Genomic DNA, 18,319 nt, shown 5'->3' on the forward strand with positions numbered 1-18,319 from the left:
ATGCGGCAACGTTTTATTTAAAAATCATCATAATCTTTTAGATTATATTTAAATTAACAGTATGATACAAAATAATAAACAAGATTTTTTATACAATTTTTTTTGAAGAAGATTATTATATGTAATTTTTAATATTTTTATTTTCGTTTCTACTAATTAGAGATTAATTTAATTAATAAATTCATTTGTTTTGATAATAAATTATTTTAGATTCAAATTTTATAATTGATTTTTCATTGGTCGTTAATTTCAAATGTATAATTTTATATAAATAAAATACATATTATTTTAATTTATGCATCGAAGAATCTTTTTCAAACTTTAATGCCATATAAATATCAATGGCTAAAATTATATATATATATATATATATTGATTAATTTTTTGAATGTTATAATTTCGAGAGGAATTAAACACAAATTAGATAAAATTAAAAAATTAAAGATAAATTAAAAAATTTAAAAATTGTATTTATTATCTCTTAATAGTTAATTTAATAATAAATTGATATTAACAAATTGTTGGTTCAATCAGTTAAAGTCGTTCTCCTTGATGAAAAAGTTTTAGATTTAAGTATTATTTTTATTGAAGTTATTTCGAATGCACGATTTGTAACCACCTATCTTAAGCTGTCAGGTACATCACATATTATCTTAATTTAAGAGATTAAGTAGCTTATCTACCTCCAAATTTTTTTCTTATAAATAATAATAATAATAATAAGAAATTATGAAATTAAATATTTTTTTGTTCATAAAAACACAAAGTCCTTACAAAAAGAGAAAAAAAGATACCGAATTTAGAACTCATATCAATATGTTTTCTTTAAAGCGTCTTAAGGTGAAAAGCATAAAATTTTAATAGACTTGATAATTTATGTTATTGTGTTGTGTAAAATATTATATTCATATAATATTTTATATAAAAATTATATATCATAATTTATATCGATACGAAAATATAAAATATATATTTTTTATTTTATTAAATTTATTTATAATTTTTTTAAAATTTTAAATTATATTATTTTTATATTATATTTTAAATGATTTGATCTAAATTTTAACATTCATCGTCTCAACTTTACAATCTTTTTCCTGTTTTAACTTTACATTTCTCACTTGGAAAGTATGGTGGCAACAACCCCAACCGGTCCAACTCCCGTCTAACCAATCAACTCTTTGGTATTTTACCCACGCCGGTCCCCCACTATCCTTCTCTCGTTTTCTTTATACTTTTTTTTCTAACCCTTCTGATTTTTTTCAATCCAAACTCAATTGTTTTTCCATTTCCCCACCCAAATTCCGCCTGCAAATCGGGTTATAGGTTTCTCCCCACTTTTTTTATTCGAAAAGCAAGATTTGACCTAATTCCTCAAATATCTTTTTATTTTTATTTTTATGAACCAGATTGTAATCTAAAAAAAAATAAAATAATTATAAATATTAAAATTTAAATATTTATAGAATTCGATATTGAATCTTCAATGCTTGGATTGATATTAATTAAGATTCTAGGTGGTTACTATATATTAAAATTGATTTTTAAAAAATCCAATGATATGTAAAAATGAAATAATAAAAAATTATTATTTATTTTTAAAATATCTTAATAATAAAATTACAAAATTTTATCTTTTTATTTGAATTTATTTTTATTTATTATTTTACGTGTCAAAAGCATATGACGTTTAAATATATATATATATATATATATCCTTATTTTTTATAATAAAAAAGGCTTTAGTCCCTTCCTCTTACTTTACACCTAATTCATTAAAAACTTTCTTACCTAGTTTTCCTTCTCACTTCTACCTGAGCTTTTTTTCTTCTCTCTCCATCCAAACAAGACCATGTCGTCTTAGGTTGTCGGCATGGAGTCGGACGACGACATGGTTGATGATTCAGTCTCGATGGAAGACGATTTTTACAGCGGCGATTATAGCGACTATTACGACGACCCTAATGATAACGACAACGATTATTGCTCCGACGATGACGGTGATTACGGTTTACTTGAAGACGACGACGACGATGATCAAGACGCCCTCGTTTCTCGTCGCCCTCAGGTCATCTTTTTTTTTTCCGATTCCACAAAGAAAAAGAAAAAAAGCTTTTTTTTTTAAAATAATTGTCTCTGAAAAAAAACTTTTTTTTGGTTGTATTAATTCTAGACCGTGTTATTGAATTTGAAGTTTCTAAATAAATTTCATGGAATTAAAGATAGTTTAATTTTGAATTGTAAAGACAATTTAGGTAAATCAATAAAAGAAAGATTGAATTTTTAGTGAAATTAGTTGCGAAAAGTTGAGGCGGAAACACCTGAAAATACTAAAAGTAGAAAGAATAAAGATAATTCAAGGCAATGTTTGGAAATTTATATCCTTTTGCTGATTAGATCAGTGGTACTATGATGAAAAAGAAATTTATGGAGCTGATCATGGACTGTTTTCGGGCCTGAGGATTATTTTTGAATGATTTGGCAGTTACCATCCCTAAAGAGGCAGTGATTGGCATAAGGAGTTGGCAATGCTGATGTTTTTCTTGATTTTTATTTTGTCTTTGAGTGATTTGGAATTCAAATTGGTCGTTAAGTTACATCTTGATTTTGATATTATGATGAAATATTTATGGTTTGATTTTGGGGTTTGTGTTGTTAGTGATGAATAGAACTGTGGGCACTCATTACTTGTCGACTATGTTCTTTCTGGTCGATAGGAGAGTCACAGGCTTCACATGTTCAAAGTTCGGAAAATCAGAAACATTAGTGTTTGGAAGGGTTTTTAACGTCAGTGCTTCATGCTTTATTACCATTATTAACATGCTGTTGTTTACTATTTCAGCTAGGTTATACTGTTTTGAATGAAGCAGATATAAAACAACGACAGGAGGATGATATTTCTAAGGTTTCTACTGTTCTTTCAATATCAAGATTTGATGCAACCATTTTGCTCCGTCACTATAATTGGTAATATATTTGTTCTCCATTCTTCTGTTCTTTTGGTGATATTGAGGTTACTATTGCACTATTCACATTTGTTTGCTTGTATAATTCTCAAGTTTGTATATGTCTTCTGTTTTGAGTCTTAGTTTTTTGCACCATTTAGGTGTCCTTTCTGTATAAAATGTAGCAAGTGAGCCATTCTACTATCGTGGAAAGGTGGATGTGGTTGCTTTTGCATGCTACAACTTTCATGCATTAGGCTTTTTGTATTATGAGTTTCTTGAAACTTGTTTTCCTGATCATGGTTGGTAATGCAGGAGTGTCAGTAAAGTGCACGATGAATGGTTTGCTGATGAAGAAGGAGTACGACAATCTGTTGGATTGTTGGAGAGACCAGTTGTTCAATTATCCAATGCTGGAGAAGTAAGTTCTATAGATTTATGGATTGGCTTATTCTTTTGGAAACTTGTTCTTTTCTTATTTTTTTGCCTTTGTGGGTTACCTACCTATGACACATCTTGTTACTTCCCAACCAGCTCACTTGTGGGATTTGTTTTGAATCTCTTCCGCGTGACAATATTACCTCAGCTGCTTGTGGTCACCCTTTTTGCCGAGCTTGCTGGGGAGGTATCTTTCTTATGCTGTGCTTGATAAGCAAATTTTCAATCTAATCTAAGTGATGGTTGCATGCAAATTATTTCCCTTTCTTTGAAATTAAAGTTTCTGATAAATATTGGCTTAATAACATACCACCGTTTAATCAAGGTTTGATTTTCATATATTAGGTAGCTAATATATATTAAATGCAATGTACTTTGTCTTTGTTATTCTAAGTACTTCATCCTTTTCTTTTCTTATGCTTTTTGACACGAAAGATTTGCTTTATACTTTTTGTTGCTACATTTGGTTTTTTATGGTAGGCTACATTAGCTCAACCATTAATGATGGTCCTGGATGTTTATCGCTGAGATGTCCTGATCCATCTTGTAATGCTGCTGTTGGCCAAGATATGATTGATAAATTGGCAACTTGTGAAGAAAAGGAAAAGTATTCTCGTTATCTACTCAGGTCTTATATTGAAGACAACAGGAAGGTTTGTTTGTATTAAAACCCTGAGATAAACTAATATGATACAATGAATGATTCCTTTCCCCCTTGAAATAGTCATCAATAATTTTAACTTGAGTGTATGCTAACGACTGGACCAATGCATGTCTGGTAGACTCTTTGCAATGCATCTTATGTATGCACATTGCCTTTTTACTTAGGACTTGCACATGTAATGCATAAATGAGCATGAATTGCCAGTTCCCTTAGTTTTAATGGGTATTTCTTTTTGCTTAATGTTCCTATCTTTCTTGTCCTTGTTTCTTCTTGTTCACTACTAGACCAAGTGGTGTCCTGCACTGGGGTGTGAATTTGCTGTTGATTTTACTGTCGGCAGTGGAAATTTTGATGTTTCCTGCTTATGCTCATATAGCTTTTGTTGGAATGTAAGTTTCTTCTAGGTTTTGTATTTTTTTAGATTAGATTTCATGGGCATTATTCTCTTCTGGATGTCTAAGTTCACCAAATCGTGGTTGCAGTGTACTGAAGAACCTCATCGTCCTGTTGACTGTAATACTGTGGCAAAGTGGATTTTAAAGAATGGTGCAGAGTCAGAAAACATGAATTGGTAAAGATATATTGTACATCTTGAAGAAGCATTCTGCTTGTGATTATGATTGATGGATTTATATCGCGTCATCTGAATTTAGGATGAAGTGCTATAATTGTTTTTCCATGGTGTGACATGTGCTATATATATAAGTATATAACTTGGTTATTGAGAAAAATGAAAAAGGTTCTATAAGAGGCCTCTTTTCTATTTTTGCACTTTGACTTTCTATCTACCTGCATCATTCCATGTTCTTGTTGGTATTTTAACGTGGCTATCTTATTTCTTAAGAAAAGGTGCAAGGGGAGGCAGAAGAGGTATTTGAACCAGGTTATGATTTATTAATTGGTTTGGAAATAGTGAAACTAAGTTCATTTTTCTTTGCTGATAACACATACAATGATAGATTATTAACTTTTATATAACTGAGTGCTAACTTCTTTTAATTAATAATTTTTATTCCAAAGCCAGTGCTATTTATTTTTATTCATGTTATGCCCTTCATTCATTTAAAATAGTCAATTCTCTTGTAGATTGGATAAAATATGGTGGAAAATCTTGCTATCTTATTTATCAGTTTTGTTGTATGCTATGTTCAGGATACTAGCTAATTCCAAACCTTGTCCCAAGTGCAAACGGCCAATTGAAAAGAACCAAGGGTGTATGCATATGACATGCACACCGCCTTGTAAATTTGAGTTCTGCTGGTAAGCTTCAAATACTTTGTTGGTCCAGGAGAAAAGACAGCTTGATGAATGAGAAATAATTGGGAAGAGAGTTTATAGTGGGATAGAGTTAGAGCTAGGGGTTTCAAGGCTTATGGCTATAGTAGGAATAAGGGCTAGGATTCAGGAATCAATCCAGATTTGGTTCAATTATAAATCTTTTAAGAAGATTGATTGACAGTAAAGATTACTGAAAATTCTAGGTAGTGTGCTGTGAATGGTAAACCAAGAATACTGTAGCAATAAAGAAAAATTTAGAAGGGGGAGGGGCAAAGAGAGAAAAATACAATAGTATTTTAAGTACCCATGTCTTAATAATCTTGATTCTTGTAATTTCATTGGTTAAAAAGCTTCCATTAATTTCTATTCTTCTAATGTCATTGGCTAAAAGCCTACTAAAATGTGAAGATTAACAAAGAATCCAAGGCCAATTTACTAGGACTATGATTCATGCTAGGAAACTAACTAGTAAAGAAAGTAAGTAAACAAACTTGGACTCAGAGAAAATAAGACTAAACTCCTAGAATAATTTGAAACTCTCCAAGATAATTAAATTAATCGTAGGGTGGATTATTTGCTGAAATTATGACTGTCCCTGAAAAATAATCCACTCAAAACTTATATCTCCTAAAAGCAAATAACATAAAAATCAGGAATGAATTGAGCTGTTTAGCTTCTGTATTTCTCTTTATATAACGTTAGTAACCTTTATGGGATTTCAATTATATGTAAATACAGGTTATGTCTTGGTGGATGGGCAGAACATGGTGAGAGAACTGGTGGTTTCTATGCTTGTAATCGTTATGAAGCAGCTAAGCAGGAGGGAGTGGTATGGAGACAAATAATGTCTTTTTTGGTCATTATCTTTTTAACATCTGCTTGACTAATGGTTGAGCTTGTGACTCATGATTCATTTTATTGCTTGCAGTATGATGAGGCTGAAAGAAGGCGAGAAATGGCAAAGAACTCCTTGGAGAAATACACTCATTATTATGAACGCTGGGCTAGCAATCAATTGGTATGCAGATGCTACTTAGAAGTCTTACTCTTCCCCTGATTTGTCACTGAATAGGCCCTTGATAAATTTTCTTCTTTAATGTTTGTCTTAAATCAACACCTGTGTTTTGGATTTTATCTGCTTCTTGATTAGTGCAACTGACTCAAATTTTAGATGTGTCCTGCAACCATGAAACTTCCTGTGCCTGTGTATCAAACAATGGTATTTACATGTCAAGGATTTCTAAAGTTACTTTTATATGAGCTTGGATTTCTAAAGTTACTTTTATATGAGCTAACACCTATATTTATCATATGTAATTAAAAAAAGATAGAGCAGGCAATGAAGAGGGGAAGTAGGGAAAGAAAACAATTTAAATGGCCAAGCCCTTTTATAGGAATGCAAGGCCTTTGGTATCCCAGATATAAAAAAGAAGTCATTATTTGGTTATTGTTTTCACATTACATGGCACTCTTGAGACTTTTGCTCTTTGAAGTGCCATCGAATTCTTAACCTTTGAAATTGCACTTGGAATAGAGGATCCTGTCTTCTGCTTCAGATTGTAGTAACTAGCAACCGCATTCAATTGGAAAGTATCTGTTCAGATAGTTATAGTTTAGTAGAAAATGACAAATTGGAATTGTTTTATAAATGTTATTTTGGATGTTATACGCTTCTGTGATTGGTTCCTTCTAAGCTTTGCCTTTTGTTTCTTTTGTCTTGATTATATCGGTAAAAATTGAATTTTGCTGTTGATAATAAATTTGCATAACCTGAAAGTTCCTATTTGCAGTCAAGACAAAAGGCCCTTTCCGATTTAAATCAGATGCAAACTGTGCAAGTAAGTACTTACCTCTTCTCTTTTTAATTTTGAGATGTGCATCTAGGTATTCCTTTTTGTCCCTTTTGTTAGTAGTATTATTTTTGCTTGATTCTGCATCTACATCTTTTTAGCTCAAGTAGTTGGGTCACTTGTCATTTATATTGGCTTCTGATTTTTTTTTCTTCAAGTGAAGATTGAAAACTTACTCTCAATAAAAGCAACTTTTTAAACAATTTGGAGTTTTCACTGTATAATGAGGTGACTTTGCTGCCTTTTTCTTAGTTTAGTTTATGTTTTCAAATGTTCAATTAGAACAGTTTCTTTAAGGAATTATGTGTTATATATAAACTCTTGTGCCAAGTTTGGTAGGAAGGATGGAAAGGGGGAGTGATGGAAAATTTTTTAATCTAATGGTTGAGATTCATGACAGAACATGCTATTTTGTAGCTCAACCACTAGATTGAAACTTTTTCTTTCCCTTTTCCTTTCTTTCCTTCCTACCAAACAGACTGTTAGAGTTATCTAATGATGATAAAGAACCTTATAATTATTTGAAGCAGCTTTCCAGCATCGTTAGTTGTGCTTGGAAGTTCTGCAGTGGTTTCATTTTATGTTAGAAAGCAGCTTTAAGATGGTTACATGTTGTCATTCAAATTGATAGTGACCTCGTAGCTACATTCATACTATCTGATGTATACCTCTTTTTCTTTTTCTTTCTTTTATTTTTTTTATTTCTGAGCAAATTTCTTAAATTTTGCCAGCTTGAGAAGCTTAGTGACTTGCAATGCACGCCTGAGTCTCAGCTTAAGTTTATAACAGAAGCATGGCTTCAGGTAAATCATAGTCATATGAACACCATTTGCTTTTTACTTTAAGAAAAATAATTATTCATTTTTTTTGACACTTCAAATGTTGCAGATAGTTGAATGCAGACGAGTTCTCAAATGGACTTATGCATATGGATATTACCTTCCCGAGGATGAGCATGCTAAGAGACAGTTTTTTGAATACTTGCAAGGTATAAAAAAAAAAATGCTTAGAGGGAGTACTTACGTATTGCAAAGTTATTTTTCTAATTGAACCATCAATAACATGATCAACTATGCATTTTGTTTAGGGGAGGCTGAGTTCGGTTTGGAAAGGCTTCATCAGTGTGCTGAGAAGGAATTAAATAAATTTCTTAGTGGTGATGGCCCATCGAAGGAGTTCGATGACTTTCGTTCAAAGTTAGCTGGGCTAACTAGGTATGTTTGTATCTACTTTTGAATGAATGATTTGGTGTTTATATTTCTCATCTTGAAGCTATGGGGCGAAAAAACCCTATCTTATCTACATTGGAAGAGTCTGTGACTTCCGAATTTTCCACTTGTTCATCACATTTGTACCTTCATTGACATGCACAAACTTCTTTCTTGTACTTTAGATTATATTTAGTCAAGAATGTTTCATCAGAGGGGCTGGATCTGGAATGATTGGACTGCGTTTTCTGATTCATTTTCTGGTACATTTCTCTTTTACAGCGTGACAAAAAATTACTTTGAGAATTTGGTTAGAGCACTCGAGAATGGCCTTTCGGATGTTGACTCCCAGGCTGCTGCGGCTTGCAGTAAGACAACAAGCTCAAAAAATACGGGAGCGACTAGTAAGGGGAGAGGTGGGAAGGGAAAAGGCGGTTCTAAAACTGGTGGTTCAAGCAGAAATGTGGATGATACGAGTAATTAGTCTTGTAACTGCTGTTCCTTCTAGTTCTGGGTTCCATAAATCATTGCTCGATGAAAACACCAGTACTTTGTTTCTTCAGGGAGCCTATCTTACTTCGGAAGTGTGTCCTTTTGCTGTATATATATATGCACACATAGTACACTCTATATATATATATATATATATATATATATATATATTATAACCTGCCAACTTGGCTTTGTTACTTAGTATATGGTATGCTATTGCGTGTTTATAGACATTGAATGCAAATATGTTCATTTAGGGAAGTTAAATGTCATCATCTTAGATTATTGTCCTGTAATTAGTTAATCATAATTTAATAAAACTGTGTAGGATCTAATTATGAGTTCGTAATTATAAATGGTGAATTTTTACATATATTTTTTTATTGTGATTGAATAATTTTAGGATTGTGATAAAAATATTTGTAGGGGAAATGTTCTTTTAGAGGTCGATTGGGATTTAAGTTCTGTTTTTATACAAATTTTTATATAAAGATTTACCTTGAACTTTGGACCAAATTTGAGTATTCAAATCAGCTGGAACATGATCAATCATTAGGCCTTGAAACAATTTACAGATGAACATATCTAGGAAAAATTCAGTATTTAGCATCATTTTATCTGGGCCCAAAAAAAAAAAAAGCTTTTATCAAAACAAAAACTTAATGAAAATCCGGAGCTTATAATCTTAATCCTAATGGAACAACTCAAATCTCGAAACTTCTTGTTTTTGGTTTCTATTATGAAGAAAATGGTATCCAGACTTGACAGTGGACAGTCCTTTTTTTTTTTTTTTTTGTATGATGACAAATTAAATGGTCATTTTGAGGTGCAGGTCCTACAGGGATGGAAGCAATGGCTCTAATTTCAGTCACTAAAGAAATTGTTCAAACATTGCACCTTCCATCAGCATGGAACAATTCATTGACAAGAATTAGGGTCAAAATAAATGGTCAATTGTACGCTTCAAAAAGATTTACAATAAAATTACTAATAACGAAACTTGAATTTATATTTTATACGTGAAGTATTCAAATTTTATATACTCAATCCAGCCAAGGTGTTGTGTCAAAACTTCGAAATCAGGGGTGAAAAAAAAATTATAAAATAAAAAATTAATTTAAAATTATAATGTTTAATTTGATTTGATTTAGATATATATATATTTTTTATTCGATTCAAATCAAATTTGAATGTTAAATGTATATATTAGGTTCAAATTAAATTTCGTATTAAAAAATAAAAAAAATAAATTATATATTTTTCTTAATTTAGATATATATTTTAAATATTTATAAAAAAATAATAATTTCATATCAAAATTTACTTAAATATATTAAAATAATATAAAAAATTAAACTTTAAAAATTAATAAATCAAATTAAACTAAATTAATAAAATTCAGTTCGATTTAATTTAAATCGTATAATTATTTGATTCAAATTTAAATTAATTTTAAAAATTTATAATATTATATAATAGTCAAAAAATATTAAAATGAATTCGATCCTATCCGGATCATTAACAACCTTAAGTAAAACCTCGTAAAAAATGAAATTCAATTATCCCTTCAAATGTGAACATTTCATTTCTAAAACTTCTTTCCCATCCCATACACATTTCCAAGCCCAAGAAGTAATGTATTTTGGAGCCTCCAGAAAAGAACAATGGGGAAAATAAATTCCCTTCAGAATCTTCAGCCAGAAACCCTCCTGGTTGCTCAAAATTCTCCAACCCTTGCCTCAAATTTATTCCTTATTTATCTATGTAACATCTGCTTCCATTTTTTTTTTTGGAAAGATACAGCAAACTATTTGTTAAAATCATAAAATTTAAATCCTCTCTTGTGAAAGAGCCTGGATCAAGTATATAAGCAGCTTTACCACAAATTAAGGGTAAGAGAAGAGATCGTAAATATTATATTTTAAATTTCAAATTTATGAGATATTATTTTTAAATAATAATTATATAAATTAATTGAATTAAAATTCGTGTTCGTGTGCTTTGGATCATAAAGAATGTAAAATTTGCATACTTCAATATTTTTTTTGAATCATAATGAATGTTACGTTTGCTTAATTATTAATTTACCCATAATCAAATTTTAACTAAAACTAGGAACCCCTGAAATGATTGTATCATTAAATTTATAATCATATAAATGGGTTTATTTAACAAACACATAAAATTAAATTTATTAGTTGAATGAATGAATCCTTGCTAATCAATGGACTAAGAACAAATTAATTATGACTAATTATAATCAGCAGTAAAAATGAAAAAAAATCTGAAGCTATCCATTGGATGGTAATAAGTTTTTCTTTATAAAAATTTAATTCACATTGAACCTTAATCCAAACTTTGAATAAACCTTACAAAGCATATGTTGAAGCCTTATTTCTTTTTTTTCTTATGGCTCTGATCTGCTGCAAGCAAGTTGCTGAGGAAAGAAGCCTTCAATCTCCATCACATTTGACACATTAGAATCAATTACTAAACCCATTTTGTTTGAAATTTTAGGCACTGGGAAGCAGCAATCTTGAGGCAACCAAGAAACTCCTTTGTTGTTCCATTGAGACTCCATGACAACCAAGGAAAGATAGATGAAAACAAGAACTGAGATTGCAAAAGAGAGTAACATCTCTTCTTTGACAGAACAAGCTGAAACAATTGATGAAGCATTCATTTTTCTGAGAGAGATAGAGAGCTGATCAAAGATGAGAAGAGAAAGGAGGTTAGAAGATTTTAAATAGGAAGAAAGATGCTGAATAAAATTCAATGAATGGTTAGTTCATTAGAGAGGATGTGAGAGAGAGAAACAGAAAAAATCTGATGGTGAAAAGGATTGAAAGGTATGGATTGTGGGAATGGGGGGAGGTTTTTTTTTTTGTTTAGTCATTTGTTGGACAAATGCAATGCAACTTCCAATTTGGGTCATGTGGACGCTGCTTTTTTGTCTTTAATATATGATTTCTTTTCAAGGTTCATGCATCATGGGACCCAGAGCCAGAAACATACGTATGCACGTTCTCTGAACCTATTTTAAGTTTTTTTTTTTTTTTTTTGAATTCTATGTTTTGGGACTGAAAATGATAAGTCCAATCATACATGTGAATCATAGCCAAGATAATCTTACCTGCAAATGGGTGCAACTTGATCCAGTTGTTGGACTTTGAATTTTGGTTTGTGATAAGCTATAAGCTTAAATGATGAAAAAAGAAAACTAATTCTCAATCAAAAGTTGGGTACATTGCATATTCCTTCTGCATATATCCTTCTGTACCAAGACCATGGGCAACATCAAGCTAAAAACCGGCAGCCATGTGTTTAGTCAAGCAAACCTGTGGGCTTACTATGAGCAAGAGGAGAATGACAGATTTCCTCAATAAATTACAATATCCAAACCAAAAGCATATATCAGATCAGAGTAGAAAATAACAATATGTGTAACTTGAAATAGTTTAATTCAATTAGTTTATATAATTATATGGTATGTAGCACAGAAGTTCAAATTCCTGTAATCCTTTTTATTATTTTCAGGCTAATTCCTGTAATCCTTTTCATTATTTTCAGGCTGACTTTATTTGTAAAAAAAAAAAAAGAAGTATAAAATAGACAATTTTTTTCTTTTATTTTTATTAGATGTCAAGTTGAAATTACAAACTAACCAATGCCATAGGTCCTAAAGAGACAAAAGTCAGTGAACAATTAGAACATTAGAAACATTTCTCTCAAACCAGCCAACCCACCCACCATTCCCTTTTTGATAGGAGCACAATTCTATTCCTGGGATTCAGAAGTTAGGTAAAATCTGAAATACCCTATTCGATTGCAATTGATTATCATCCAAGAGCAGAGAACCAAGAGGGCCATACTTGATTTAAAAAATGAACCATTCTAAGCCTTTATTTTAAGCCTCACATTAAAGAGTTGCATGTTGGGGCTTATTTTGGGAGCCATCTGAATCCGCCAATGCCTCCCCTCTTCCCAATTTCATGTTCAACTTTTAATCATAATGTCCACAATGGCAATTGGGGGAGAATTCCAATTCTGCATTCCATTGAAGACAGCCAATATGGAAATGACACCTAGATTTTCCATGGCCTGTCATTGACAATATATTAACCGAGTAATAAATAAATCAATATTTGGGGAATAAGTAACCTTCTGGGGGCAAAAATGCAACTGAGATAAGTTCCCACTGGCCATTATATGGCAGCCTTTCTCTCATGTTTTATGTGATCTTACACTGGAAAATTCTATCCATCAATAAATCTCAACCAATACTAGTCATAAAGCATCTTTACAGCCTGCCATAAATCACTTTGTGGGGTATTTTCTTTCAAATCATCAAATGCCAATGGTTATATGGTATGCAACCAGACTGAGGAACAAGAATGCCCCACCACTCACATGTTCTTTCCAACACAGTATTGTTGGAAAGGTTGGCTAACTATAACAGCTTAAAAAATCTTTTACAGTTTCCTCCACCATCAGGAACCTTTGCTCATTCTCAACAAGTAAATGTTCAGCCAGGACATTGACAATCAAACAAAATGAGCAAAAGAAGGCCCACTGGCCACTGCTCCTCACATTGGAAACCATGTCTACTCTACATTCTTTCCTTGCTGACATAGGGTTTCATGACTTTATAAGTTTTACTTTGAGAAGCAATTAGACTTAACAACATACCAGAAACCTTAACAAGAAGTAAAATGTTAGTTGAACACCATAAACAGTGGCCTTTTATGCTTGAACTGCTCCATCAAACAACCTACCCTCATTTTCTCGGTAGTATCAGATAGCTTCCACCATCCCGAGCCTTGCTCTTACTGTACTGAAACAGCACCTAATTTTGAAATTCAATACTGATTTTTCTCAACTTCACTCAAATAAAAGCGAAAAAAGTAATTGCAAAAGAACACGCAAGAGTGAAAGGAAGGAATTTACAACTTTTATGCAAGTTCAACTTTTGTTTATTGTGAACAAAGAAGAAAGAAAGCAACAAAATAATGGCATAAACCATGCACATATACATCAAATAAGCTCAGCATGTCTAAAGTTTGCTACATCACATCTAGATGTGTTTGAGTCTTCAATAACCATGTGCTACAATAATCAACTTCTCCGCATGTACTGATAAATTATTAACCAACTTATCAATGCAAAATAATTTAAAAAACAGATAAGAATTTAAGCACATATATTATGTTGCATTTGACTCTGGTCTTATATTCCATAAGAAACTGCTCTCTTGTGCAAACCACCAGCTTCATATGAGTAAGAAATATGATTTATAATCATGCGTGCATGAGTGCATCCATGTCACGTCAATGTGTATTTTCGGTTTGTGTCTCTCTGCTTTGTCTGAAACAATTAAGACAGAATATCCGATTCTTAAACAGTGGCAAAAATGGATAGAGCATTTTATGAGAGGAAGACACTCAGATGAGTAAGGCAAACATCAAATCCGACCACATAACCACCAGCAGCAGAGAGCTGGGCAGTAAAAGGGCACAGGATCTGCCACATTGTTTCCTCATGGTCTTCCATTTAACCAATTGATAGAGAGTAAAACTTTGTTCATGGCAAAAGCAATGCTAAACAAACTGTATGAAGCAATAATACCACAGTTCCTATTCAAGAACAAGAAAATATAATTTTCTGTTAGTTTTGCAGATAAAAAGCTGCTGTTTAAGTTTATAACATGAAGCAACATACACAAAAGCATAATATCCAACATGAAGAGCCTTTATACATAAAGCGGACCCATGTACACTGTTCATTCAACCATCAATCAATAAATGTCTCTCCAAATGCATTCTGATCATTAGTACTTCAGTTCAAGTCCAGTATTGCAGATACTCAATAAAACAAAAAATGCAGCCTTGTTAGATACTGGAATATTTGTATCAGGTCACAGGCGAAAAAGGAAGCTCTGTCATTATGGCCTGAGGGACCACCTGAGATGCAGGCATGGTTTTTTGTGTATTTTGATGAATTTCCTAGCAGGCCTGAGAATATAAACCGGGGTGATGAAAGGATAGGAAAATTAAAACCAACACTGCCCTCCACCCCCCATGGCTCCCCCCACCCCCCAAAATAAAAAGAAAAATCAAAGTTAAAGGCAGCTATGATAACCCCGTTTCCTGCCACAGTTATGAAAGACAGAATATGGATGGGATCTTTGTGATGGCAATTGGCAAGTATCATGTTAGTTCTGACATTTTTGTGTCAACATAGGACAAGCTATCACATAAACTCTACTATACAGCACATGTTTCCCCATTCAAGTAAACATAATCTATAATTCATAAGAGGCAAACTGGAGGTCCAACCCTGTTGACAAGAAGACGAAAAAAGCATATATCATTTCCCTTACCTCTGAGGATTTGCAACCATCATAAATTCATAATTCTAGTTCAAACTAGCATCCGCAAAATGGGTAACAGAGGAAAGATATGAGACTATACATCTAGTACGGTCGAAGTAGAGCTACTAATCTCACTTACCGAATAAACTACATTCTTGACACAGAAAAGGAAGTTACCACAGTGCGGCACAAAAAGACAGGGTGGTCAAGTTGGCTCCTTTCAGCAGCAACGCAACATCACTACTGATGGTGAAGGCATTTTGTTCACATTGGCAAAGCTGAGGAAAGGATTGACGATGATGTTATTGGCAGTAGCAGTGGTGACAGTGGTTTGATTTGGATGACAAACTGCTCTTAGCGCTCTACATACTTCCAAGAGGCTGGAAACGAACCCATTTTACATGCTGGGTAACCTGTAAATTAGATGTGAGCTCTAGCAACACCCACAAGGGGCAGTAAGCGTGGTTCTCTCATCCAATAAAAGCCCCACAATGGACACATCTTTTAGCCTTTTACCAAAAAACCTGGTCAAATGAGAATTTCAAGCTAAGCAACCATCATTCCATTTAAAACATTCTTCACTTTTATCTTCTCGATTTCCTCATCTACAGTGCATAATGCTCACATATGAAGAATGGCATGGAAAACCTTAAAACCAGTGTTGGGCGCTTCAAAACAAAGCCACAAGCCTTAAATAATAACTATTACAGCAGAAGAGACCTACGGAGGACAAAGAAGAGAGGAACCATTCATCATACATACATAAGAAAGGGAGCCATTAATTTATCTATAACAACCTAACTCTTCCATTTCCTTCATAATTCTCCATAATGTAACTCTAATCTCTTCTGAATCCTTATGAGATTGGTCTCCTGCGAGAAACAAATGAGTTTTACCCTTAACTATCACCCAACTACACCCTGGGCTCTTCTTTATCCCTTTTAATTTCTTGTCTATTCTTACTTGGTCTCCATCTTTCTTCTTTCCCAGGACAGAATATAAATAGGACAAAACAACATAAGGGGTTGCACTATCAGGTTCCAATTTACTAAGCTGCTGAGCAGCAAGCTTTGCAAGATCAAGACAGAGATAAGTCCTGCTTGCTCCCAGGAGAGCTCCCCAAACTCCAGCATGTGGTTTAAAAGGCATTGAATAAATTAAATCAACAGCTTCATCAAACAATCCAGCTCGGCCAAGGAGATCAACCATGCATGAATAGTGATCAGGCCCAGGTTCTATGTTATATAAGGATTTCATGGATTTAAAGTATTCCCATCCTACATTCACAAGTCCAACATGGTTGCAGGCAGACAAAACAGCAAGAAAGGTTATCTGATTTGGCTCCTGGCCTTCACTCTGCATTTTCCTAAATAATTTAAGAGCTTCTTCACCAAACCCATTTTGAGCAAAGCCAGTAATCATTGAATTGAAAGAAATAATATTCAATTCTTTAATACTCATAAAGATTTGATAGGCATCAGCTACATTTCCACATTTTGAATACATTGACACAAGTGAGTTTTGAATTGACAGATCAAATTCCAGATGCATCTTTATTGCTTGTGCATGGATTTGCTGCCCTTGGTTTAGTATTGCTGAATTGGCCGAAGCACTCAACAAACTGCTCAAAGTAAGAGAATTTGGTTTTACTGATTTCTCAAGCATCTCAACAAACCAGCAAAAAGCCTCCTCATACATCTCATTACTCACAAACCCCGAAATTACTGCAGTCCAAGAAACATTGTCTTTCTCAGGCATCATTCTAAACAACTCGACAGCTTTATCAGTTTGTCCTTTACCAGAAAACCCAATAATCATGGTAGTCCAAGAAACTACATCCTTTCTAGGCATCTTTTCAAAAAGTTCATAAGCTTCATCAATTTCATTCTCTTGGACATAACCCATCATCAAAGAATTCCAAGAAACCAAATCTTTCTTCGTCATCAAATCAAATACCAAGTTAGCAGCATCAACACAACCAAATCTACAATACATTGTGATAATAGAATTCCCTAGAAAGACACAAGATTCAAATCCCAACTTTAAAACCAATCCATGCATTTGAATTCCTTCTCTATATCTATCAAAGTGTCCACAAGCTTCAAGCATAATAGTCAAAGTAGTAGAATTAACCAAAACCCCTTCTTCTTTTCTCACACTAGAAAACAAACCAAAACCACCGTCTAAATATCCCATTTTCAGGTACCCATTAATCATTGTTGTCCAAGTAACCACATTTCTCTCCACCATCTTATCAAATGTTTCTCTAGCCTCCACAATTCTCCCACTTTTGCAATACCCATCAACCAATAGACTCCAAGAAACAACATCCCTCCGAGCCATACCTTCGAAAAAGCCAACTGCCTCCTCCAATCTCCCAATTTTCAAAAACCCTTTTATCAATACATTTGAACAAACAGGTTCCCGCCATTTCCCAGGGGTATTTTCGTAAATCTCCAAAGCCTTATCAAACCTTCCCTTACTAACAAACCCTGTGATCATCGTGGCGTAACTCACAGCATTCCTTTCAGACATATTGCAGAAAAGCTTATAAGCTTCATCTACCATGCAACCATTCTTATTATAAGCCGTGATCATCGCATTGTACGAAGATGTTGTTCTTTCCGGCATTTTATCGAACACGTCACGGGCTTTTGAAATTTGCCCATTTTCTGCATATGCGGTCAACATGGCAGTCCAAGATACGGTGGTTTTGAATGGCATGCGGTTAAAAATTGATTCGGCTTCTCTGATATTACCATTTCTTCCATTTTGAGTGATCTGGGTATTGCAATAAACGACAAATTTGGTAGCTTTGTTGCAGATTCTTACAGAGTTAAGGACAACATTGCTCTTTGTTGTGGTGTGGAGTGAAGATATAGAAATTTTGAGGGGCAAAAAGAGGCGATTATAGAAAATTGAAGATTTTGGTTTTGTTAGCATTATGGAGTCTATGATTGATCATGAATTTCAAAGTTCAGAGAAATATTAAAGATCGGTAATCGGCAGTTTTTCTATTGTTTCGGACGGCTATTTTTATTTTTAATATTAAAGTTACGGTTTTTAAGCTGTCA

The 18,319-nt window shown here is 33.0% G+C and overlaps 2 protein-coding genes across 3 annotated transcripts; one reads left to right on the forward strand and one right to left on the reverse strand.

The window, feature by feature from the left end:
* Positions 1–1,727: 1,727 nt before the first annotated feature.
* On the forward strand, positions 1,728–9,248 carry LOC111307790 (putative E3 ubiquitin-protein ligase ARI7). 2 transcript variants are annotated; one of them, XM_022906014.2, is made up of 15 exons: positions 1,728–2,068; positions 2,843–2,967; positions 3,261–3,366; positions 3,480–3,570; positions 3,864–4,036; positions 4,332–4,436; positions 4,530–4,618; positions 5,200–5,307; positions 6,064–6,154; positions 6,254–6,343; positions 7,116–7,163; positions 7,907–7,978; positions 8,064–8,163; positions 8,263–8,389; positions 8,666–9,248. In XM_022906014.2, the coding sequence occupies exons 1-15, from the start codon at positions 1,874–1,876 to the stop codon at positions 8,865–8,867; spliced, it is 1,722 nt and encodes a 573-aa protein (XP_022761749.2). In that variant the 5' UTR covers positions 1,728–1,873; the 3' UTR covers positions 8,868–9,248. The 2 variants fall into 2 exon arrangements, with proteins under 2 accessions (XP_022761749.2, XP_022761750.2); XM_022906015.2 differs by lacking the exon at positions 4,332–4,436 and having other exon boundaries at positions 1,737–2,068.
* Positions 9,249–11,172: 1,924 nt separating this feature from the next.
* Positions 11,173–18,303, reverse strand: LOC111307791 (Tetratricopeptide repeat (TPR)-like superfamily protein). Its single transcript, XM_089751939.1, has 2 exons — positions 15,385–18,303; positions 11,173–14,508 (listed from the first exon to the last, which is right to left on the reverse strand). The coding sequence occupies exon 1, from the start codon at positions 18,186–18,188 to the stop codon at positions 16,029–16,031; it is 2,160 nt and encodes a 719-aa protein (XP_089608065.1). The 5' UTR covers positions 18,189–18,303; the 3' UTR covers positions 11,173–14,508; positions 15,385–16,028.
* Positions 18,304–18,319: the final 16 nt, after the last annotated feature.

The sequence above is a fragment of the Durio zibethinus genome, chromosome 22, assembly GCF_047325235.1.
Source record: "Durio zibethinus cultivar Kanyao isolate XHJ-2024 chromosome 22, ASM4732523v1, whole genome shotgun sequence".
NCBI classification, from domain to species: Eukaryota; Viridiplantae; Streptophyta; class Magnoliopsida; order Malvales; family Malvaceae; genus Durio; species Durio zibethinus.